This window comes from Palaemon carinicauda, chromosome 2 (genome assembly GCF_036898095.1).
Source record: "Palaemon carinicauda isolate YSFRI2023 chromosome 2, ASM3689809v2, whole genome shotgun sequence".
NCBI lineage: Eukaryota > Metazoa > Arthropoda > Malacostraca > Decapoda > Palaemonidae > Palaemon > Palaemon carinicauda.
Genome location: NC_090726.1, coordinates 91,232,197 through 91,257,186, shown reverse-complemented (window position 1 = coordinate 91,257,186; position 24,990 = coordinate 91,232,197). Strand labels below are relative to the sequence as shown.

The following is a 24,990-nucleotide window of genomic DNA, read 5'->3' as shown; positions in this document are numbered from 1 at the left end:
TTTATGTATATATATGTATATATATATATATATATATATATATATATATATATATATATATATTTATTATTTATGTATATATATGTATATATATGTATATATATATATATATACAGTATATATATATATATATATATATATATATATATATATATATATATATATATATATCACTCACTCTCTAAATCCCGTCCGGAATTCTTCGGGTGGGGTCCTGCATCTGATATCGCCATTCTCTCCAGAGACTCCTAGCCAATGCCATCTGTGCCAGCTGCTGAAATGTCTCGCCTCTATTTGCTTTCTTGAAGGTTTTCACCCATGAATCTCTTGGTCGTCCTCTCGGTCTATTTCCGGCCACTCGACCATGAAGCACTATCTTTGGCCATCTGTCCTGTTCCATCCTCTGTACATGCCCAAACCATCTCCTCTGAATATCTTCCACTCCAATCAGAATTGTGTCCTCAACACCAGCCATTTCTCTCACTCTCTTGTTCGTAATTCTGTCCTCCCATCTTACACCGCAGATTCTTCTCAGACATTTCTTTTCAAAGGCTAATAACTTTTTCTCTTCTCTCTTCTTCAGTATCCAGCATTCAGCACCGTATATCACAGTGGGGATTACTGTTGCTCTTAATAGTCTAATTTTCAACTTAATGGACATATTTCTATCTTTCCAGATTCTTCTTAGCCTTCCAAATGCTTTCTGGCCACTTGAGATTCGGTCTTGGATTGCTCTTTCCATCTTTCCGTCTGCTGTGAAAAACACTCCCAAATGTTTAAACTCATTGACTTGTTCCACTTCTCCCTCTGATAGCTGTATTTCTAAGGCCTCTCTCTGGCATCCAATTTTCATACTTTTGGTTTTCTCTCTATTTATCACTAATTCATACCTACTGCACTGCTCCTCCACCATTCTCAACACTCTCTGAAGTTCCTCCTTAGTTTCTGCTAAAAGCACTGTCATCTGCATATCTCATGTTAGATATTTTTGTCCCTCCTATATCTATGCCACCCTCATAATCTCCAAGTGTCATTCTCATTACCCATTCCAAGTATAGGTTGAAGAGGTGTGGTGATAGTGGGCAACCCTGTATAACCCCACCAGTGGTTATGAACTATATATATATATATACATGTATATATATATATATATATATATATATATATATATGTATATATATATATATATATATATATATTTATATATATATATATATTTATATATATATATTTATATAGTGAACCCTCGTTTATCGCGGTAGATAGGTTCCAGACCCGACCACGATAGGTGAAAATCCGCGAAGTAGTGACACCATATTTACCTATTTATTTAACATGTATATTCAGACTTTTAAAACCTTCCCTTGTACGTAGTACTGTTAACAAACTACCCTTTAATGTACAGAACACTTAATGCATGTACTACAGTACCCTTAACTAAAACAGGCACAAATATTAAAGGCGATTTTATATCATGCGTTTTCTAAACACGCCAAAAAGCACGATAAAAAATGGCAACCAATGTTTTGTTTACGTTTCTCTGATCATAATGAAGAAACAAACGCATTTAGTGTACACATCTGTGTATAGGTTAGTTTTTGCATCGATTATATTGATTATACAGTATGTTGATTTTGTTATTACCAATGTTTTACTTAATTTTTCTTAGGATTTCCAAATGAAATGTTTTTCTTTATGACGCCGCCTGAAACGACGGCGTCATAAAGTACGCTCAGTAAACAACCACGCTCAGTAAACAAAGAAGGCATTTAACACGCATTATGAAAGTGATAAATAATGATATTTACAGTAAAAGCTTTTAGAAAATATGTTATTACAAATATTATTTACCGTATCTATATAAAATCATACAGTACATACTGTACGTAGCAAAGCAGGAAAACAATTTACGAGAGAGAGAGAGAGAGAGAGAGAGAGAGAGAGAGAGAGAGAGAGAGAGAGAGAGAGAGAGAGAGAGAGAGAGATTGTTTTACGTACGTAAATGTAAATTTTAAACAAAAAAAATATAGGTTACAACATGTATACTCTTCAGACTTTTAAAACCTTCCCTTTAACTTAATGCATACAGTACTAAACTAAAACAGGCACAAATATTAAAATGTTAGAATATTAAAGTAAAAAATAAAGATTGTTACTGTACTCACCACGAAAGAAGTTCAAGAAAAACTTGAATGATGATGGCGATGAATTTGCTGCACAGTAGAAATGATGATGATGAAGCTGATGATGTCTTCTACTGTGCAGCCAATGATAGTATTTTACGTCTCTTCAGACGGAGGTGTATTTTCCTGGGACACCTCTTCAACTTCTTCCTGGGAAACTTCTTCAATTTCCTCCGAAGGCGTACTAGCAATAAAAGCTTTTAGAAAATATGTTATTACAAATATTATTTACCGTATCTATATAAAATCATACAGTACATACTGTACGTAGCAAAGCAGGAAAACAATTTACGAGAGAGAGAGAGAGAGAGAGAGAGAGAGAGAGAGAGAGAGAGAGAGAGAGAGAGAGAGAGAGAGAGAGAGAGAGAGAGAGATTGTTTTACGTACGTAAATGTAAATTTTAAACAAAAAAATATGATAGGTTACAACATGTATACTCTTCAGACTTTTAAAACCTTCCCTTTAACTTAATGCATACAGTACTAAACTAAAACAGGCACAAATATTAAAATGTTAGAATATTAAAGTAAAAAATAAAGATTGTTACTGTACTCACCACGAAAGAAGTTCAAGAAAAACTTGAATGATGATGGCGATGAATTTTCTGCTCTGTAGAAATGATGATGTTGAAGCTGATGATGTCTTCTACTGTGCAGCCAATGATAGTATCTTACGTCTCTTCAGACGGAGGTGTCTTTTCCTGGGACACCTCTTCAACTTCTTCCTGGGAAACTTCTTCAATTTCTTCCGAAGGCGTACTAGCCATAAAAGCTTTTAGAAAATATGTTATTACAAATATTATTTACCGTATCTATATAAAATCATACAGTACATAATGTACGTAGCAAAGCAGGAAAACAATTTACGAGAGAGAGAGAGAGAGAGAGAGAGAGAGAGAGAGAGAGAGAGAGAGAGAGAGAGAGAGATTGTTTTACGTACGTAAATGTAAATTTTAAACAAAAAAAATATGATAGGTTACAACATGTATACTCTTCAGACTTTTAAAACCTTCCCTTTAACTTAATACATACAGTACTAAACTAAAACAGGCACAAATATTAAAATGTTAGAATATTAAAGTGAAAAATAAAGTGTTACTGTACTCACCACGAAAGAAGTTCAAGAAAAACTTGAATGATGATGGCGATGAATTTGCTGCACAGTAGAAATGATGATGATGAAGCTGATGATGTCTTCTACTATGCAGCCAATGATAGTATCTTACGTCTCTTCAGACGGAGGTGTCTTTTCCTGGGACACATCTTCAACTTCTTCCTGGGAAACTTCTTCAATTTCCTCTGAAGGCGTACTAGCAGGAGGAACTGGCTCTTTTTTCCGAGGCTGGAAGAACATTGTGATCGGAAGTTGCTGCCGCTGCTTCTTTTTTCGCTCTAAGAGCATCCTGTAGGGAGTCATGTCTTCATCGATCTTGTTGCAGAATTGCATAGACCGAACCATATCCTCGTCCCACTCTTGCAACATTTCTTTCACCTCCTTTATATGGTTGCAGGCCTTGGCAAGCCGTTCTAATGATAAGCCCGTTTCTTCAACATTTTCTTGGGTCTCTTCCTGCGTTTCACTCTCTTCTTCACTGGCCGATTTCGTCAGGTCTTCTAGGTCTGTGTCAGTTAGGGGCTGGGAATGGCAGTCCAACAACTCGTCGACGTCTTCAGTCGTCATGTCGCCAAACCCGTCGCCTCCAATTATCGCAGCCAACTGCACAGATTTGCGTATTGCAGAGTGTTGGATTTCAGACGGAGTAAATCCCTCGTCGTCGTAAACAATCTGGGGCCACAACTTCTTCCAGCTCTCATTCACATTTGCAGGTTTCATTTCTTGCAGTCCCTTCTGAATGTTCTGCAGGCACGTGGCTATGGTGTACTGCCGCCAGTACGCCTTCAAGTTAAAATCTTCATCCTCATCACCTTGGGCAGCATCCACACACGCAGCGAGGTCCGCCAAGGTATTCTTCGTGTAGAGGGCCTTGAACGCCCTGATAACCCCCTGGTCCATCGGTTGAATTAATGACGTGGTGTTGGGTGGCAGGAACTCAACCTGAATGCCCTCATGGGACAGATCAGTTGCGTGTCCACCAGCGTTATCCATAAGGAGAAGGATTTTGAATGGCAAGCCCTTCTCTACGAGATATTTGCTGACTTGCGGGATGAAACGCTTGTGGAACCAGTTGGAGGTCAGCATCTTCGTAATCCATGCTTTTGGATTATGCATCCAGTACACGGGAAGGAGATTCTTATTCTTATTTTTCAAAGCGCGAGGATTTTTTGACTTGTAAATAAGCCCTGACTTTAGCAAAAATCCAGCAGCATTGCCACACATCACGAGGGTAACGCGATCCTTGAATGCTTTAAAGCCAGAGGCTTTGGCTTCTTCTTTGAACAGGAAAGTTCGCGACGGCATTCTCTTCCAAAACAAGCCGGTCTCATCCATATTAAACACTTGTTCCGGCTTGTATCCACCTTCGACGATAATATTCTTGAACGTCTGGTTCACGTAAGTTTCAGCAGCGGCAGTGTTAGCGGAAGCAGCCTCGCCATGCAGGGAAACGCTTTTCAGGGCGAAGCGTTTCTGAAACTTCGCGAACCATTCTTTGTTGGCGGAAAAAACGTTGTTTCTGAGGCTGGGAATCAGTGGATGTCCCTGGTTGAGGTTCATCTACATCATCATCATCTTCAGCATGGTCGCCATCGTCGTCTTGAGGTTCCTTTGTCGCAAAATTCTCATACAAGCTCAAAGCCTTGGTTCGGATGGTGTTCGTATCCAAGGCTATGTTCTTCTTCCGGCAGTCGGCAATCCACACTGCTAAAGCACCTTCCATGCGTACGATCATTTTATTACGCGGGGTAACGACTCGCTTCGCTGATCTGCTAAAGGTGATGGTAGCCGTCTTTCTAATGTTCGCCTCGTCCTTCTTGATATAGCGAACGGTGGATTCGTTGATTCCAAAATGGCGGGCTGCGGCCGCGTAACTTCTACCGTCTTTTAACATATCGAGAAGCGTCACCTTCTCAGCAATCGTCATCATCCTTCGGTGGCGTTTAGGCTAACTACCAGCCTTAGTAGAAGCAGAACGCTTGGGAGGCATTGTACAGTTTGGTTTAACAGAAAATTCAACAAAAAGTTCAACTTAAAACAGTCACGCACAGCACAGATTAAAGTTCACAATAACTTAACGTCTACACAGCGATACGGCGGGAGAGAAAGTGACCGTGAATACGTAGATGCTGGAAGTTGGAGATGCGGGCAAAACACCAATCACAGGCTAGATAACAAAACTTGGGTTCTGATTCGTCATCTATCAGCGCTTGAACCAATCACAACCCGTCTTATATGCTACGTAGGTTACCAATTCAAAGTACAAGATACTCTACGTACAGTATACTGTACAGTAATAATAAAACTGTAATAATAATAATAAATAATGATAATAATAATAATAATAATAATAATAATAATGATAATAATAATAATAATAACAATAATAATTTTAATAACAACAACAACAATAATAATAACAATAATAATAATACAGCTTTAGGTACGCTATTTTACGCTTGTTTTGTTGTAGGATGTCTCTCTCTCTCTCTCTCTCTCTCTCTCTCTCTCTCTCTCTCTCTCTCTCTCTCTCTCGTACGCTTATTCGAGATGTGATTTTTGCAACAAAGAATATTATTGGATGCAGTACTACGTACGTATACATACAAAAGATTCATGGAAAAGAAGCACATCCATTACATTTGTAGTACAGTAGTAGCCATCAGCAGCCTTACACCATTCTAATATGGTATGACTGCATCTGATTTGCGTTTCATGTTCGATTTAATTTTACTACGTACTGTATACAGTACTGAATTATCGTATGATCACATTCTCTTTTCGTGTTTTATTTCTTTCTGTGCTGAATTATATGTCATATGTAATTACAGTATTAATGGAATTACAGGTAACGAAATATCATATTTGGGGTCTTCAGATATCGCGGTATTTTCGAAATTTCCGGAAAATCCGCGATATGTATATATATATGGGTTATGAAAAAACCCGCGAAGTGGTGAATCCGCGATGGTCGAACCGCGAAGTAGCGAGGGCTCACTGTATATATATATATATAATATATATATATATATATATATATATATATATATATATATATATATATAATATATATATATATATATATATATATATATATATATATTATATATATATATATATATATATATATATATATATATATATATATATATATATATATATATATATATATACATATATATTATATATATACATATATATTATATATATATATATATATATATATATATATATATATATATATATATTATATATATATATATAATATATATATACATATATAATATATATACATATATATACATATATATATATATATATATATATATATATATATATATATAATATATATATAATATATATATACATATATAATATATATACATATATATACATATATATATATATATATATATATATATATATATATATATATATATATATATATATATATATATATACATATATAATATATATACATATATATATATATATATATATATACATATATATATATATATATATATATATATATATATATAATATATATACATATATAATATATATACATATATATACATATATATATATATATATATATATATATATATATATATATATATATATATAATATATATATACATATATAATATATATACATATATATATATATATATATATATATATATATATATATATATATATATATATATATATATATATATATATATATATATATATATATGTATATATATATACACACACTGTATATTCTCCAGACGTGTTTCTGTAGAAATGGTCCCCCTCATACATGTGTCCTCCTTATAAACGGTTTTATTTTTATCCAATAAAATATAGGTTTTTGGGTCTATCTGTATATATTGTAGTTTCTAAAGTGTGATTCATAACCAATTTTTGGGTCCTTTGAAATGGTTGAATGGCTTCTTTAATCACTTTGTCTCTGCAACCAGTCCTTCCATACACATTCCACTGTCCTCAACAAATGGTAAGAGTAATTATGCTGCTTAAAGTCATTTATCTGTTTTTATTTTATGGTTTATCATGCACCGCATTTAAACCAGACATCAACTACTTTTTTTTCAAGCACTGGATAATAATCACATAAAAAAACCTGTGTGCTCCCAATGGACATCGGCTTCGAATATTGTCTGCTGGTCCTTGCCTAGTGAACAGAGTAGAAACTAATCAGACAACTTCATCTGGTAACACTGTTTGTTACCATGTCAATGTCCCACGTTTAAACGCTTATGATCTCATAATCCTTGCTTTATGATATGGCAACAGTGTTTGTCCGGCAACAGTGTTTGTCCGACAAATACTGTTCGTCCGTGTGGACGCACCTTAATACGTACAGTAACAACAACACACTGCTGTTTCTATCTAGCACCACTCGCTGATACTGTAGTGTATATTGCTGTAATATATGTACAGTACTATCACTACAGTACAGCTTAATTAGTTAAGGTAACACTCATAATTGATCGCTGTTTTCGGCAGGTCGATCCGTATCATTCAAACTCCTCATACACGTGCCTATATCTACATTACTACTGTGAAGTATGGTATTTCGCACACAGTACCGTACAGTAGTTAATATAACAATAGCACTAAGTATCAATAAAACACCACTAACTGTTTACGTACAGTATTCTATGCAAAAAGTCTGAAGCATGATACAACTCTTTGTGTTGTCAAGTAATTGGCGAATGGGGGCGTGGTGTTACGTAATGTATGTATCATATTTTATACTAAAGTAGCTATAAACACACTGGATATATAAAGGTTTTTACGTTACTTTTATACATCGTGATTCTGTACAAAGAGGACTGAAGTGGGAGATGTGCACCCAGGGATATAGTGAGGGCTGAATCAGCAAGAAATGGTGGGTTTTGCTGTGTAGAGAGGGAAACTGCACATAGTATGTGGTTGGTTTGAAATCATCAGGCCCCGAGAGTACTGTAATTTTCAATATTAATCTTACCCGATAATCATGTAGCTGTCAACTCCGTTGCCCGACAGAAATCTACGGACGGGATACGCCAGCGATCGCTATACAAGAGGGGGGTGTACTCACCAGCGCCATCTGTGGTCAGGTACTCCAGTACTTCTTGACAACACCACCTCAATTTTTTCCTCTGTCGTGCCGCCGGCAAGACCTACATGGATACGCTGTTGATTTTGGAGTCTTTGTTCACGGTTTTGGTGAAGTATTGCTCTAAAATTTAGCCTTCGCTATACAGGAAGCTTTTCCCTTAGCTTAGATAGCTTTTGGAATTAAATTGATTTATTGGTTAACGATCTTTGCTTTACTTTGGAATTCCCCCTTGACTGTTCTCTAAATTCAAGATGTCCGACCACTCTCAAGCTCCTAGACAAAGGCGATGTAGTGTTAGGACTTGTAGTAGGCGTCTTCCGAAGGCCTCGGTTGATCCTCACACCATTTGTTCCGACTGTAGGGGAAAATCCTGTCAGTTGGAAGATCGATGTGGGGAATGTGCTGGGCTTTCGGAATTCGATTTTAATGAATTCCTCAAGTATACGACTAGGTTAGAGAGGGAGAGAGTTAGGAGGAGTTCTTCTCGCTCTTTGGTTTATTCCTCCCCCCATGATCCTCAACCTTTTCCTTCCCCTGTGGTGGTGACCCCCGAACCTATTACGAGTGCTCAGCCTGATATGTCGGATATGTTACGTGCCATTCAGGCTCTAGGTGATAAGGTAGAGTCTTTAGTGAGTGACCACAATCTTCTCTTGGCAGATGTCAAGGAACTTAAAGTGAAAAGTGCAGTGGGAAGTGTTAGTGCCAGTGCTGTGCCTAGTGTCAGTGTCAGTGTTGCGCATGAGGATACTTCTGTGCGTGCCAGTCGTCCTCCCAGTCCGGGACCTCTTGCAAGCTCCCAAGCCCAGGGGAGAAGCAAAGTCGAAGGGCAAAAGGGTTCGGCAGGCCTTGATCGGCGCACAGTTGTATCCTCAGTGGTTGCGGGCGTATCTGATAGAGATCGTCACTTCCACTCCCAGACGATTGAGCCCTTAAATTCCTCGTCTGCGGAAGATGTTTCCAGGAGGAAACGCTGGACCCAGGTCTCACGACCTCTTAAACGTAAGGTCCCAGCCGAGCGAGTCCAACGGCCCAGGTGTAGCCACTGGGCCAGTTCGGACTCGCCGCAGTCATCTGATGACTGCACACCTCCTAAGAGAGGTAAGGCGATGCCTCAACAGGCCTCTGCTGAACCTCATGCTATGAGGCAGCCAACTTCTGTTGATCCCAAGTTGTCTATGCTGCAGACAATGCAGTCTCAGCTTGCGGTTTTGATGCAGGAGTTTCAGGCAGAGAAGGTTAGCACACCTCCTCCTGCGAGCGCTCCTCCACCTCTGCGCAGTCCACCCTGCCTACGTATGATGTTGAGGCTCCTCCTGCCTCCATGCGTGAGCTGCCGCATTGGGAGTTGCCAGGTACCAGCGCTATGCAGCAACCTCCTCTTACCTTGAGGCAGGAGCCTCTTGCTATGCGGCAACCTCCTCAACCCTTGAGGCAGGAGCCTCATGCGTTGCGGCAACCTCCTCCACCCATGAGGCAGGAGCCTCATGCGTTGCGGCAACCTCCTCCACCCATGAGGCAGCAGCCTCATGCTATGCGGCAACCGCCTCAACCCTTGAGGCAAGAGCCTCTCTCTGCGCAGCAACCTCCTCAACCCTTGAGGCAGACGCAACCCTTGAGGCAGGAACCTCATGCCATGAGGCAGCCTCCTCAACGCATGCAGCAGCCGCATTCTTCGCAGCATGAGCCTCTTCCCATTCAACACGAACCGCTTACCATGCAGCATGAGCCTCATGCCTTACAGCATTCGCTTCTGACCACGCTTGCTCCTCAGACCTCCGCAGAACCTCCTTCACCTCAGCCTCATGACTTTGTCATTGCCAGCCCTCATCCTCTTCAGCAGAGGCGTGATGATGGATCCGCAAGTGCGCATGCACCCATTCTACAGGATTCAGCCATTCAGCATGCCGCTATACCGTTACCTCTCGCTTCTCAACTCTCAGGAGATGAGGTTTCTGAGGATGAAGCTGCTCACCTGGATGATCCTTCTTCTGATGTGGAGGAACACAAGTCGTCGCCACCTTCATTAGACTTTCGTAAGGTCCTGACTCTGTTCAGAGAGTTATACCCTGAACACTTCGTTTCTGCAACCCCTCGTTCTCCCCCATCCGAGTTTTCTCTAGGCATGCAGCCTATTAAGTCTGCCTACACCAAGCTTGTCCTCGCCAGATCATCAAAGAGAGCTTTGAGGGTTTTAGGGGATTGGTTGCAGTCCAAGCAGCAACTGGGAAGGACATCTTTTGTGTTTCCTCCTCCTAAGCTGGCTTCTAAGTTGGGCGTCTGGTATGCCACGGGAGAGGAACCAGGCTTGGGGGTCCCTGCCTCTGCCCAGGCCGACTTCTCAAGTTTGGTTGACTCTCCCCGTAGGTCGGCTATGAGACGCTCCAAGGTCTGCTGGACTTTTTCTGATCTGGACCACTTGTTGAAGGGAGTCTTTCGCGCCTTCGAAATTTTTAATTTCCTCGATTGGTGCCTGGGGGCCTTGAGCAAAAAGACTGCCCCTTCTGACAAAGACTCGGCCATGCTGATCATGTCCTGTATGGACAGAGCAATTCGCGATGGTTCTGGCGAACTTGCTTCTATTTTTGTCTCAGGAGTCCTCAAGAAAAGGGAACATCTATGCTCCTACTTATCTACTGGTATCACCCCTTGCCAGAGGTCACAGTTGATGTTTGCTCCTCTCTCCAAGTTCCTGTTTCCGGAGGAGCTAATCAAGGAGATGGCTGCGGCTCTTATCCAGAAAGATACGCATGACCTCATGGCCTCTTCAGCACGTAAGGCTAAAATCGTACCTTCAGTGCCGAGATCTTACCGCACCCCTGTAGCTGATACACCTGCTACCAGATTCATTCCGCCCTTTCGTGGCAGAGCCCCCAGCCGAGGAAGTTCCCGTGGAGACAGTCACAGGGGCAAGTCCAAGAAAGGTGCCAAGTCCACGAAAAGCAAGCTTTGACTTCCCTCCTCTCCAGACAGCTGTAGGAGCCAGACTCAAGACCTTCTGGCAAGCCTGGGAAAGAAGAGGTGCAGACGCTCAGTCTGTCAAGTGGCTAAGGGAGGGTTACAGAATTCCGTTCTGCCGCAATCCCCCTCTGACCACATCTCCCATCAACCTCTCTCCCAACTACAAGGAGAAGGACAAGAGGCTAGCGTTACATCAAGAGGTGTCGCTCCTGTTACAGAAGGAGGCAGTGGTGATAGTCCGGGACCATCAATCCCCGGGCTTTTACAACCGTCTCTTCCTGGTGGCCAAGAAGACAGGAGGTTGGAGACCGGTGCTGGACGTCAGTGCGCTCAATGCTTATGTCACCAAGCAGACGTTCACTATGGAGACGACGAAGTCGGTCCTAGCAGCGGTCAGGCAGGAGGACTGGATGGTCTCGTTGGATCTGAAAGACGCCTACTTTCACGTTCCCATCCATCCAGACTCCCAACCTTTTCTGAGATTCGTCTTTGGAGAGGTTGTGTACCAATTCCAAGCCCTGTGCTTTGGCCTAAGCACGGCACCCCTTGTGTTTACGCGACTGATGAGGAATATTGCGAAATTTCTTCACTTGGCAGACATCAGAGCCTCCCTTTATTTAGACGACTGGCTTTTAAGAGCCCCCACAAGTCGTCGCTGTCTGGAGAGTCTCAGATGGACTTTGGATTTGACCAAGGAACTGGGTCTCTTGGTCAATTTAGAGAAGTCCCAGCTCGTTCCTTCCCAAACCATCGTTTACCTGGGAATGGAGATTCAGAGTCGAGCTTTTCGGGCTTTTCCGTCGGCCCCAAGAATCAACCAAGCCCTAGAGTGCATCCTGAGCATGCTGAAGAAGAACCGATGCTCGGTGAGGCAGTGGATGAGTCTAACAGGGACTCTTTCATCGTTAGCCCTGTTCATCGAGTTAGGGAGACTCCACCTCCGCCCCCTTCAGTACCATCTTGCAGCTCACTGGAACAAGGATATGACGCTCGAGGCGGTCTCTATTCCTGTTTCCAAAGAGATGAGGGCTACTCTAACGTGGTGGAAGAACAACATTCTTCTCAAGGAGGGTCTCTCATTAGCTGTTCAGACCCCCGACCTTCATCTCTACTCGGACGCATCAGACTCGGGCTGGGGCGCGACATTGGACGGACAGGAATGCTCGGGGACATGGAACCAGGAACAGGAAACGCTTCACATCAATTGCAAGGAGTTGTTGGCAGTTCATCTGGCCTTAAGGAACTTCAAGTCCCTCCTGCTAAACAAGGTGGTGGAGGTGAACTCCGACAACACCACAGCCTTGGCGTACATCTCCAAGCAGGGAGGGACTCATTCGAGGAAGCTGTTCGAGATCGCAAGGGACCTCCTCATTTGGTCAAAAAGTCGAAAGCTCACGCTGGTAACGAGGTTCATTCAGGGCGATATGAATGTCTCGGCAGATCGCCTCAGCAGGAAGGGTCAAGTCATCCCCACAGAATGGACCCTTCACAAGAACGTGTGCAGCAGACTTTGGGCCCTGTGGGGTCAGCCAACTATAGATCTGTTCGCTACCTCGATGACCAAGAGGCTCCCATTGTACTGTTCCCCGATTCCAGACCCGGCAGCAGTTCACGTGGATGCTTTTCTGCTGGATTGGTCCCACCTCGACCTGTATGCATTCCCGCCGTTCAAGATCATCAACAGGGTTCTTCAGAAGTTCGTCTCTCACGAAGGGACACGGCTGACGCTGGTTGCTCCCCTTTGGCCTGCAAGAGAATGGTTCACAGAGGTACTGCAATGGCTGGTCGACGTTCCCAGAACTCTCCCTCTAAGAGTGGACCTTCTACGTCAACCTCACGTAAAGAAGGTACACCCAAGCCTCCACGCTCTTCGTCTGACTGCCTTCAGACTATCGAAAGACTCTCTAGAGCTAGAGGCTTTTCGAAGGAGGCAGCCAGAGCGATTGCCAGAGCAAGGAGGATATCCACTCGCAGAGTCTATCAATCTAAGTGGGAAGTCTTCCGTAGCTGGTGCAGAACCAATGCAGTTTCCTCTACCAGTACCACTGTAACCCAAGTTGCTGACTTCCTGTTACATCTTAGGAATGTTAGATCTCTATCAGCTCCTACGATCAAGGGGTACAGAAGTATGTTGGCAGCGGTTTTCCGCCACAGAGGCTTGGATCTTTCCTCCAACAAAGATCTGCAGGACATCCTTAGGTCTTTTGAGACCTCTAAAGAACGTCGGTTGTCCACTCCAGGCTGGAATCTAGACGTAGTCCTAAGGTTCCTTATGTCATCTAGATTTGAACCTCTCCAGTCAGCCTCTTTCAAAGACCTCACTCTCAAAACTCTTTTCCTCGTCTGCCTTGCAACAGCCAAAAGAGTAAGTGAGGTTCACGCCTTCAGCAGGAACATAGGTTTCACATCGGAAACGGCTACATGTTCCTTACAGCTCGGTTTTTTGGCAAAAAATGAGCTTCCTTCACGTCCTTGGCCTAAATCGTTCGATATTCCTAGCCTTTCCAACTTGGTGGGTAACAAACGGGAGAGAGTACTTTGCCCTGTCAGAGCTCTTAAGTACTATCTTAAAAGGTCAAAACCCTTGCGAGGACAATCAGAGGCCTTATGGTGTGCTATTAAGAAACCTTCGCTGCCTATGTCTAAGAACGCAGTTTCTTATTACATAAGGCTTCTGATTAGAGAAGCTCATTCTCACATGAAGGATGAAGACCTTGCTTTGCTGAAGGTAAGGACACATGAAGTGAGAGCTGTGGCTACTTCAGTGGCCTTCAAACAGAACCGTTCTCTGCAGAGTATTATGGATGCAACCTATTGGAGGAGCAAGTCAGTGTTTGCATCATTCTATCTCAAAGATGTCCAGTCTCTTTACGAGAACTGCTACACCCTGGGACCATTCGTAGCAGCGAGTGCAGTAGTAGGTGAGGGCTCAGCCACTACATTCCCATAATCCCATAACCTTTTTAACCTTTCTCTTGAATGCTTTTATTGTTGTTTTGGGTTGTACGGTGGGCTAAGAAGCCTTCCGTATCCTAGTTGATTTGGCGGGTGGTCAATTCTTTCTTGAGAAGCGCCTAGGTTAGAGGTTGTGATGAGGTCCTTTAGTATGGGTTGCAGCCCTTTATACTTCAGCACCTAAGAGTTGTTCAGCCTCCTAAGAGGACCGCTGCGCTCAGTAAGGAAGACGTACTTATTAAAGGCAGAGTAATGGTTCAAGTCGACTTCCTTACCAGGTACTTATAATTTCATTTGTTATTTTGAATAACTGATAAAATGAAATACGGGATACTTAGCTTCTTGATTAACATGTACACTGGTTTTCACCCACCCCCCTGGGTGTGAATCAGCTACATGATTATCGGGTAAGATTAATATTGAAAAATGTTATTTTCATTAGTAAAATAAATTTTTGAATATACTTACCCGATAATCATGATTTAATTGACCCACCCTTCCTCCCCATAGAGAACCAGTGGACCGAGGAAAAAATTGAGGTGGTGTTGTCAAGAAGTACTGGAGTACCTGACCACAGATGGCGCTGGTGAGTACACCCCCCTCTTGTATAGCGATCGCTGGCGTATCCCGTCCGTAGATTTCTGTCGGGCAACGGAGTTGACAGCTACATGATTATCGGGTAAGTATATTCAAAAATTTATTTTACTAATGAAAATAACATTTTTCATGAAACCACGAATACTGTACATGATTTTTTTATTTAATAGCTTATACAGTTCTCGTGAATGATCAAATCTGCAAAGATAGAACTCTCAAATATTGAGGGCTGACTGTAGTCAAGAAAAATACAAATTACTTTAGAAATTTGTCATTTTGTCAACCAAGCTACACTTACAAAATGTATTGTAATGTGAATATTAGATAAGTATTGAGATGATTAACTTTTATTTCAAAAAGGGCTTTTTGAAATAATTTATTTTCATTCCAGCATATGATGACAATGAATTTGAAAGTGAGGTAACTAAAGGTGTAGTAGATGGAGAAGAGGATTCAGAAAAGTTGGAACAACTGGATCATAATGGGCAGTTCACAACTGATGCCGATTCACACTTTTTTGCATATTTCCTAACAATTATGGTGACCGTGATAATATTCTACTTAGTTTTCCACAATAAACAAAGGGTAAGTACAGTAGAATAAGATTGAGAATTTTAAAGGTTTAAGTTTTCCATGAATTATATTTTTTTTGGTGTCTTTATCTCTATCAGTACTTTAACAGTAAAATATATTGCATTTACCCCTTATCATAAAATGAGTCATGTTTTATTTAGTATTTTTATCTTTATAAGTAGTTTTTCTTATACTATACTGTTCTAGTGTTTCAGTGAAACTACTCCATATTCAATTGGCTTCTTGTATAGAGGTACTAGCTAAATCTATATAGAATGTTGACTGAAAAAGGAGTTCCAGAGTAGATTTCATTGGGTAGCTCTAGTAGAGAATAATAATGCCTCCACTAGGTGGCATAAGTCAAGCTCTCTTTCACTGGTACTGTACAGTATACTCCTCTTTGATTTTTCCTTAATGTTGAAAGTACATACAGCCAAACCTCTAGCTACGAAAGAATCTGCTTATGAAAGGAGATGCGAAGAATTTTTACGACTCGGATCACAATAAATGTTTCAGACAACGAAAGGTGGTAAGGAGCGGGAGCCCGACTGTATCCGAGACGTATTTTATTATTCGCGCGCTGCCAGCTCATAAACTCGCCACCATCCTCCTGGATTCCAATTGGTTATCCCCTACTCTGATACTAGTTACCACCATGAGATCCTGCTCTCCTATTGGTCGGCATCTACTGTACTGTACCATCGTGCATCTACGCATCAGCGTTCCTATGTCTTCCCGTTCCGGCAACGGTATCGTTCGCATTGACTTAGTGTTTGTGATTTCACTTTTGTAACAATTTTACAGTACGTACTGTTATCGTATGTGGTACTCACAATATATCATTAGAATATGGGTCCCAAGAAAGTCGCTGATGTCAAGGGAAAGAAGAGGCTGATGTTTTCCATGGAGATGAAGATGGAAATAATCAAGAAATATGAGGCTGGCATGCAGTTAAGTGTGCTCAGGAAATTTTAAGAAGCAGGCAGAAATATTTTAGGAAGAGGCCTTTGGTAGAAGCAGACCAAGCACCAGCTGAGAAATGAAAGAAAAGTGGCAGTGATGAAGAAAGTACATAATGTAATTAAATTTAGAAAATAGATAACGTAAATTAAAAAAAAATAGAAAAAGGAAAAAATAAAATTATATTTTAAGTTTATCGTAAAGTTAAGTGTTATTATTTCCTGCCATTTGTAGATGTGTTTCCTAAAATTAAGTGTTAATGTCTTCTGTCATTTGTAAATCTGTTTTGTGAAGGTAAGTGTTTACATTTTCTGCCACTTGTACGTAAACGTTTTCTGCTGTTTTCATCCTCCTCTACCGCCCCGCACTTCGCTCTCAGACATCGCCTCACTCCAAAGGTAAGGTTCCACATTTTTGTTACTGTATTTTTACTGTTTGCTTTAATCAAACACTTCTTTTTCAGATTATCAATGTTGATTTATTATGAAATGATCAAAATACAGTACTTTCATATATTTAGTACTGTTTAGTGGTGCATATCCTTTTTATAATCATTTAATGTGGTGTTTTTCTAGGGTCTGGAACCAATTAGGCTATTTACATGCAAACGGCGACTCGCTACATGAAAAAAACAGTTTACGAAAGCCCTTATGGAACCAATTAATTCATGTTGCGAAGCATCACTGTATACATTTCAGGTACAACACTGTGGTTAATCTGATAAGAGGTGTCATGATTAGTTTTTTCCACGGAACACAAAGTGTGGTATAATCTGTTTTTCTTAAGGGGCCTGGCCAGTATGCCAATATATGAGGATATAGGACGAAAAACGAAAAATTCTGAAAAAATTCACTGAGCTTCGTATGGCAATGGAGAATGCGTATACGAAATATTTTGTCAAAATTCCTCTTACTTTCATAGTTAGAGGATAATTAGTTGAAGTAACTCATTAAACCAAAAACATTGATCCCAACAAGAAAATGCAGTATTTCTGTTATCGTAAATTTAGATAATTATTACGTTTAATATAAAACAAGTTGTGAGTAATGGCATCCATATAGATTCCATGAGTCATAAGACAAAGTATTACACAATAATTACACCCTTGGGCCTTCAGCGCTAGCACAGAGAGAGTACATGTTTTGAATTTAACCTCTGACATTCACTGGCTTTAACATCTGTTTTTCTTGGTTTTGGCAAGAATTTCATCATGCCAAAGAGGAAAAGACATTTTCAAAATCTTGCTAACATAAGGAAGTAGAAACTTGGTTCTAATAAGAGTTATCAGCCATATTAGCAGAGTTAGTGAAGGAGAGAGATTATGAAGGAGCGAACTTCTTGCCTAAAGAAGCAAATTGAGCAAAGGGATCTTCATTTATGATTGAATAATGGTAAATAACATTGTTTTGGTTTATTAATATCCAAAAAAGGAACATAAAATTCATAATAATCATGATTTATGAATATTGTCTTTGTAAAAATACAAAGAAAAACTTTGAACGCCCATTTCTGAAAACTATATTTAATGACCTTCAAATTCTATCTTCTCCCTTAGTGTGAAAGATATAACATTAAAATTTGGTATAAAACTTAGAAAGTCATTATACTGTAAAACAATAAAATGGAACCCTTTTTTCCAATTTTGGTTTCATGTTTTGGTTCTTAGTTCTTTTCCCTGTTTTATAGTTTTTTTTTTTTTTTTCCCGTAATGGAAAAATTGATTTCGAGTAAAAAAATTACTTGTAGGAAAAAACTTGCTACATCAGGTCTATATGGGGTAGTAATCCTAGGTCTTAATATAAAGTATCATGGGAGGAGATAGAATTTGAAAAACACTAATTTTCACGATAAATCGCCCTGGCATCGCAAAACCAAAGGTCAGAGGCAAAAATCCTATGCAGTTTGGAAATGTCCAAGTCACCTTATTAAGTGGTAAGAATGTCAAAGTCTTGCCCTTTAAAAAAGGCATTAATCCGCCCCCGTAAGTTCAAAGATATTGGATTCAGTGAGATATTCCTCTGATGTAAATGTTCGATATCCTGTTTTTCCTTATGGCAGCCTAGACATGACATCATTAGCCCACACCACCTATTAGCATTCAGATTCCCTAATGTAACCAATAGTAATGTGTTACTACAAATATACATATACATGGTGCCTATTTATTTTAAAATGTAGAAATAATAATTTTTATACTATACAGTATATATTGTATATATACTGTAATCTAATGTAAGATCATCTAATAGTAGCCCACCATAACCAATGACATCATTTAAAGTTCTTCAGTAGCAATGATGAGTTCTTAGACTTTGTGCTACAACTAACTCAGGCTTTGTGCATTATTAAGGCTTACCAGCCCAGTTCTGGACTTGCATAATGTACCATGTGTGGGACATGTCAGATAAGAATTTTGAACTGCAAGGACCTCTAGTTTGGTGTGTGGCTGCTGCCTTTCTAAGTTGTGCAAGTCATGGCCCTGCTGTAGGTCAGGGACCTATTTGATAACATTTGTTGTGAAGACCAGACAATTACTAGCAGCGGTTTCCAGATTAATTCGTGGAATTCTTGCCTTTCATTAAAGTTGATTTGGCTTGTTTTATCTCTCCTGTTGGGGCTGTCTAGTCTTTGGTGGCAATTTTTCAGTAGTCCGTATAGAATGTTTTGAGAGCTGTACATCAGATACACCCCAGCGTAGTTAGCATCTGGTGAGTATGACTTCTATGCCTGTGCATGCTATCTGTTCCAGAATCTGTGTGGAATCCTATCTTTATAGGTGAGGCCCCTAATTTCTTGCAAACAGGAAATATGAAAATCTTCCATTTGCTTGAGATGGTATTGAAATAAAGAGTCCAGGCCTCTGAATGACAGAGGAGAATTTAGATGCATACTGCTTTATATGCAGTACTTTATGTTTTAGTGGTTAAGTCAAAGGGTGTTTGTTCTAGAAAACTTCTAATCTTCACAATACACAATGCCAAAGCCACATGAAGCCTTGTTTATTTTTTCCAATACATTATTGTACATTTCAGTAGTGGATAAAACAATACTACCAAGGTACAGCAGTTTAAAAATGGCACCAACCCCATTATTAGTGAAAGTAAGGAAATTTTTTATTTCCCTCAGTTTGTTTTACTATAACTTCTATTTTTTGTACAATATTTATTGTTTAAGTGGCATGACCTCTTGCTTGGATTTTTGGAAATTCAGATTATTGCATTTTCAGCCAGGAGAACATCTGTTTGTTCCCATACTAACAAAGCTTCCTTTATTTATTTAGATTATCTTTCGGTGAAGCTGGAAGGCAGCCATTAGACTTTAAGTGCGAGGTGGCAACCCTGCCTAATTGCTTGATCAGGTAGGCTAGGGGGTACCCAGCCACCTTTATATATACTCTCACAGCTGTGAGGTATTTCCTCAACTTGTTGGCGAATGCTGTACTCAAGTGAAGGGATACCATCATCGGGAAATTCTGCAAACAAGTGCCGAAAGTGAAAGTCTCTGGGTTAAGGAACTCCACCCTTGAGGGTTCTTCTCTCTTCATCCCAGTGGAGATAGAGAGGTCTGCTGAATGGTGGAGGAAATAGTCAAACAATTCTTATGTCATGGCCCTATGGTAGACCTTCCCAGTCATCTCGTAATCAGCAAGCACCTTCTTCTCACCCTTCAGCTTCTAGGTCCTCAGGACCTACAAAGGTGTCTAAGCTGCCCTTTTCATCCAAAGGCCAGAAAGGAACCAACTCCTTCAGAGGTAAGAAGGGAGGAAAGGGAAGTGGCCGAGGTGGTCACTCCGACTAGGAATGTCATTCCTCTCCATCTACCACCTGTGGGAGGATTCCTGCAGCACCTCTGGCAGAGGTGGCAGTTTCACGGGGCAGAACCCTTTCTTCCTCCTCTGACTCTGTATCCAGTGCATTTAAGCTTCTATGCGAAGGGATCTGCAAAGGAGCTTGGCCGTCAGGGTCGAAGTCCAGACCATGCTGCAGAAGAGCGCTCTCTAAGAGGTTACGGACAGGTCCCCAGGCTTTTACAGTCCAATTTTCTAGTGAAAAAGGTGACTGAAGGCTGGAGACTAGTCATCGATCTCTCTCCTCTTAACAAGTTAGTGCAACACTGTTCAGAATGGAGACGGCAGACACGGTCATTCAAGTGGTTTGCCCAAGGCACTTCATGCGCACATTGGATCTAAAGGATGCATACATCCAGATTCCAATCCCTCCGTCTTCAAGGAAGTATCTAAGGTTCCTACACGAGAAAAAGATATAACAGTTCAAGGCTCTATGCTTCGGTCTCGCGACAGCTCCTCAGGTATTCACCAGAGTGTTTGCCCTAGTGTCATGTTGGGGTCACAGGAACTGCATTCGTCTCCTCAGATATCTGGACGATTGGCTAATCCTGGCAGACATGGAGACAACCCTTCTTCATCACCGAGACATGCTTCTCAAGTTTTGTCAGGATCTGGGGATCCTAATAAATGGCAAGAAATCATTACTGCAACCTTCTCAAAGGGTGGTATACCTCGATATGATAAGACACCGTTCAAGAAAGTCTTCCCATCAGACGAAAGAGTACACAGACAGAGAAATGGCTGCACCCTTCCTCAGAAAAGAAGTCCTTCCAGCCTTTTGATGGTTGAGTCTGCTAGGTCATCTAACCTCTCTCATCCGTCCAGTTCCAAACAGCCGCCTCAGGATAAGACCCCTGCAAAGGGCAGCTAAAGTCCGTGTGGAACCAACACCGATCCAACGGACACCCGAGTTCCTGTAACTCAGGATCAGGTGACAGACTTGAATAGGTGGATGGCAGATGAAAATCATCGAATGGGCCAGAATCTTCTCGTTCTTCCTCCGGATTTGATGCTCTTCACAGATGCATAAAAAAAGGGTGGAGGCCTCACCTGCTGCACCATACTATCTCCAGCCTTTGGTCAGAGTCAGAAAGGTACCAGCAATAAATCTATTAGAGATGAGAGCAGCCTACCTATCTCTTCATCAGTTCCAACAGTTGCTGGCAGGTCACACTGTGGTGTTGATGAGCATTAACACCAAAGTAGTGGCTTACATAAACAAACAGGGCAGTACCATTTCCCAGCCTCTATGCCATCTTGCAGCAAAGATTCTCAGCACTCTTCATTCCCGGCAAGAGGAATGTGCTCGCCGACAATGTGAGCAGAGCGACTCAGATATAGGCTCCGAATGGTCTTTGATTCGTCAGATAGCCAACAAAGGCCTGACTTTACACGGTTTACTTGTCTGTAGACCTGTTCGCAACATCTCTGAACAGCAAGCTTCCTCTGTACTGTTCTCCAGTCCTGGACCCTCCTGCTCTATGGCAGGATACATTTCAACAACGATGGGACAATATCGATTTGTACGCCTTTCCCCCATTTACTCTGATGAGAGGACTTCTCAATAAGACCAAAGCATCCAAAGATCTAAAGGTGACCCCGGTAGCTCTGCTATGGCATCACGCAGAATGATCTACTAGATATACCGCGAGAGCTTCCTTTACGACCAGATCTACTCCAACAACCACACGCGAACATCTTTCACAGAACAGTACAGTCGCTTCGACTTCGTGCGTGGAGACTATCCAGCGTCTCCGCTCTCAGAAGGGCTTTTCACGACAAGTTGCGTAAAGAATGTCTGGTTACTTGCGCAAGTTCTCGGCCTCAGTCTACCAGGCTAAATGGAGAGTCTTCTGTGGTTGGTGTCATGGAAGGAATATCTCTCCACTCAATGCCACTACCCTCTTAATGAGAGAATGCCTTGATGAAGTCATTGAGCTTCAGCACGGCATTCTATTCCCGTGCTGAAACTTGGTGTAGGGCAAGAGGGCTCTTGAACTTGGGGAAATTGCTCCCCAGTTTGAATCTAAATTTCTCTCTCTCATCTTTTTCTTCCTCTTTATATTACTTCAACCTTCTCCTAATATTATAAACTTTCTTTCATGTTGCTGTCCCAACCCTATGAGTAAAATTTCCCATATGTATATGTGTATATATTTACATATATATGTTTTTTTTTTTTTTATGGCATGGACGTTTCTACATCTGTTATTGTCACTTGGGCGGATGTTTCTACATCCGGTATTGCTGCCTGCTTTGATGAATGGGAAAGATGCCACGGTTGGGAGGTGTTTGTGCTCAAAGCTATATGTGAGAGTATTGGATGATCTCAGCCATACCGAAGATGGTTTGGACCTTTTTGGCGGAACTATTTTCAAGCGTTGAGTCATCGGATTCCAGGGGGATCCATTGCTGGGTGTAGAACTCTCGGCTTTTGGCCAGAAGCCCATCATTAAAGATATGGGGAGGAGGATTCCATAGTTTCTTGGTTTCAGTCCTAACAGGCGGGTTCAGCATACACCTGTGACTCTATATCTGTTTTGGTGCTATCCTTCGGGTAGGGTATGGAGTGGACCATCTGTGCCGGTAGTGGAGAGTGCAAATTTCCTTCCCAACATGTGGTGCCTTAATGTTCTCAAGTAGGTGAATCAAATTGTTTCAAATATCACACTTCTCTTTTCTTTTTTCTTATGGATTCTTGTGACAATGACCCCCCCCCTCCCCTGGATATGCTGATTCGCCCCCGGCACTGTTAACAACCTCTGGCAATTCATTTTAAAAAAATTCCGTTGGTGACATAGGAACTGAAAAGGACTAGTCTTTAAACATTTGAAAAAAGGGTAATTTGGGCAACAGAGGAAAACTGAATGTCCTGCACGTTACCCAAATCCCATTAGAAGCTAATTATGATATGCTACATAAAATATTTGAGTGTTACGGATTAATAAGAGAAATTAGAATAAAACTTCAAGATGATAATTGGAATTCTTGGTTATCATTTAATTGTCATGAGGAAGCATTTAATGCAAGCCGTAACATTGTTAATATTAAAGTAGGTAAAATGAGTATTAAGGGTGCTCTGTGTGATGGGGCACCTAAAGATTTGGATGTCTACAGACCAGCAGACGGGTTGATAAAGATATAGAGGTAGATATGCCATCCCAAAGAAAGCCAAAACCACCAATGTGGCTTCTTGATCAATCTACAGGCAGTACGGAAAATTATTTCAAGATCTGCAAATTTCTTCAGAGGAAGGTAGGAACGATCGCACCTGGAGATATATCTCGATTTGGTAAGAAAAGTTACTTGTTAAAGGCCAAGTCATACACACAGTCTGTTATATTGTCCAATTTGAAGACAGTAAATGATGATATAAAATTGGACATCAAACCCCATCTAAACTTGAGCTATGGAAGGGGAGTGGTTTTCAGTAGGGATCTATATGAATTTACCGAAGAGGAGATATTGGCTATGTGTCCACTATCAGTGTGGAAAGTACGTAAAGTACCTGGAACATCAATGATTGTTCTTATTTTCCAGGATGCTGATGTACCTTTCCACGTAGACAGAGAAAATGAAAGGATTAGAGTTCAACCTTTTAAGCAGAAGCCATTGCAATGTTATAATTGCTTTAAATTTTGGCATTCTTCCAAAGTTTGCAAGAATGATAAAATTTGTAATACTTGCTCCAATATTTACCATGGGGAATGTACACTTGAGGCAAGGTGCTTAAACTGCAACACTTATCATAAATCTAATGATAGGAGCTGCCAGTTTTATAAGTTAGAAGAGGCTGGCCTCAATAAATCAATAATTGAGCATGTAAGCGTAGGGCATGCCAAGAGATTGTTAAATAAATCTAATGCCTATGTAAAGACATTAAAAACAGGAGAAAAAGTTCCTCGGGAATCATCTCACCCACCTACTACTGTAGGTAGTTCTTGAAAAAGGAATTCACCATCTATTGATAAAGTGCTGCTTATTGAGAAAGTCTTTCAAGATTTTCGGTGATCAATCTATTCTGAAGAAGTGTTTTAATTCTTTCATTCTACCTTGTTTTGAGTATTGTTCTCCTGTCTGGTCTTCAGCTGCTGATTCTCATCTTAATTTGTTGGACAGAAACTTACGGTCTATTAAATTTCTTATTCCTGATCTAGATATTAATCTCTGGCACCGTCGTTCAATTAGTTCATTATGCATGTTGCATAAGATTTTTCATAACTCTGACCATCCTTTACATTCAGATCTCCCTGGACAATTCTATCCTGTTCGTAATACTTGGCAGGCAGTTAATTCTAATAGCCAGGCCTTCTCCATCACGAGGTTCAATACTACGCAGTACTCTAAAAGTTTTATTCCAGCTGTTACCAAGTTGTGGAATGATCTTCCTAATCGGGTGGTTGAATCAGTAGAACTTCAAAAGTTCAAAGTTGGAGCAAATGCTTTTTTGTTGACCAGGCAGACATGAGTCTTTTTATAGTTTATTTATGACATATTTGCTTTTGATGTTGTTAATAGTTTATATATGACATATCTGTTTTGACGTTGTTACTTATTTTAGAATGATTTTCTGGGCTCAATCCCTGTGCCGCGCAGTGAAATGCTCCTTAAGCACCATTTCAAAGGAATATAACTGCTAATATTACCAGAGAAAAAATGTAAAGGAATGCTAGGTTGAACTAGCT

The 24,990-nt window shown here is 40.7% G+C and overlaps 1 protein-coding gene across 4 annotated transcripts in view; it reads left to right on the top strand.

Annotated features, from left to right (window-relative positions):
- LOC137618893 (trans-Golgi network integral membrane protein 1-like) overlaps positions 1-24,990 on the top strand; it is a 158,246-nt gene that overhangs the window by 116,131 nt on the left and 17,125 nt on the right. For all 4 annotated transcript variants that reach the window (XM_068349111.1, XM_068349101.1, XM_068349107.1 and 1 more), the window contains exon 3: positions 15,317-15,510. In XM_068349111.1, the coding sequence (XP_068205212.1) occupies positions 15,317-15,510 (194 nt within the window). The remainder of the gene's footprint in view (positions 1-15,316; positions 15,511-24,990) is intronic.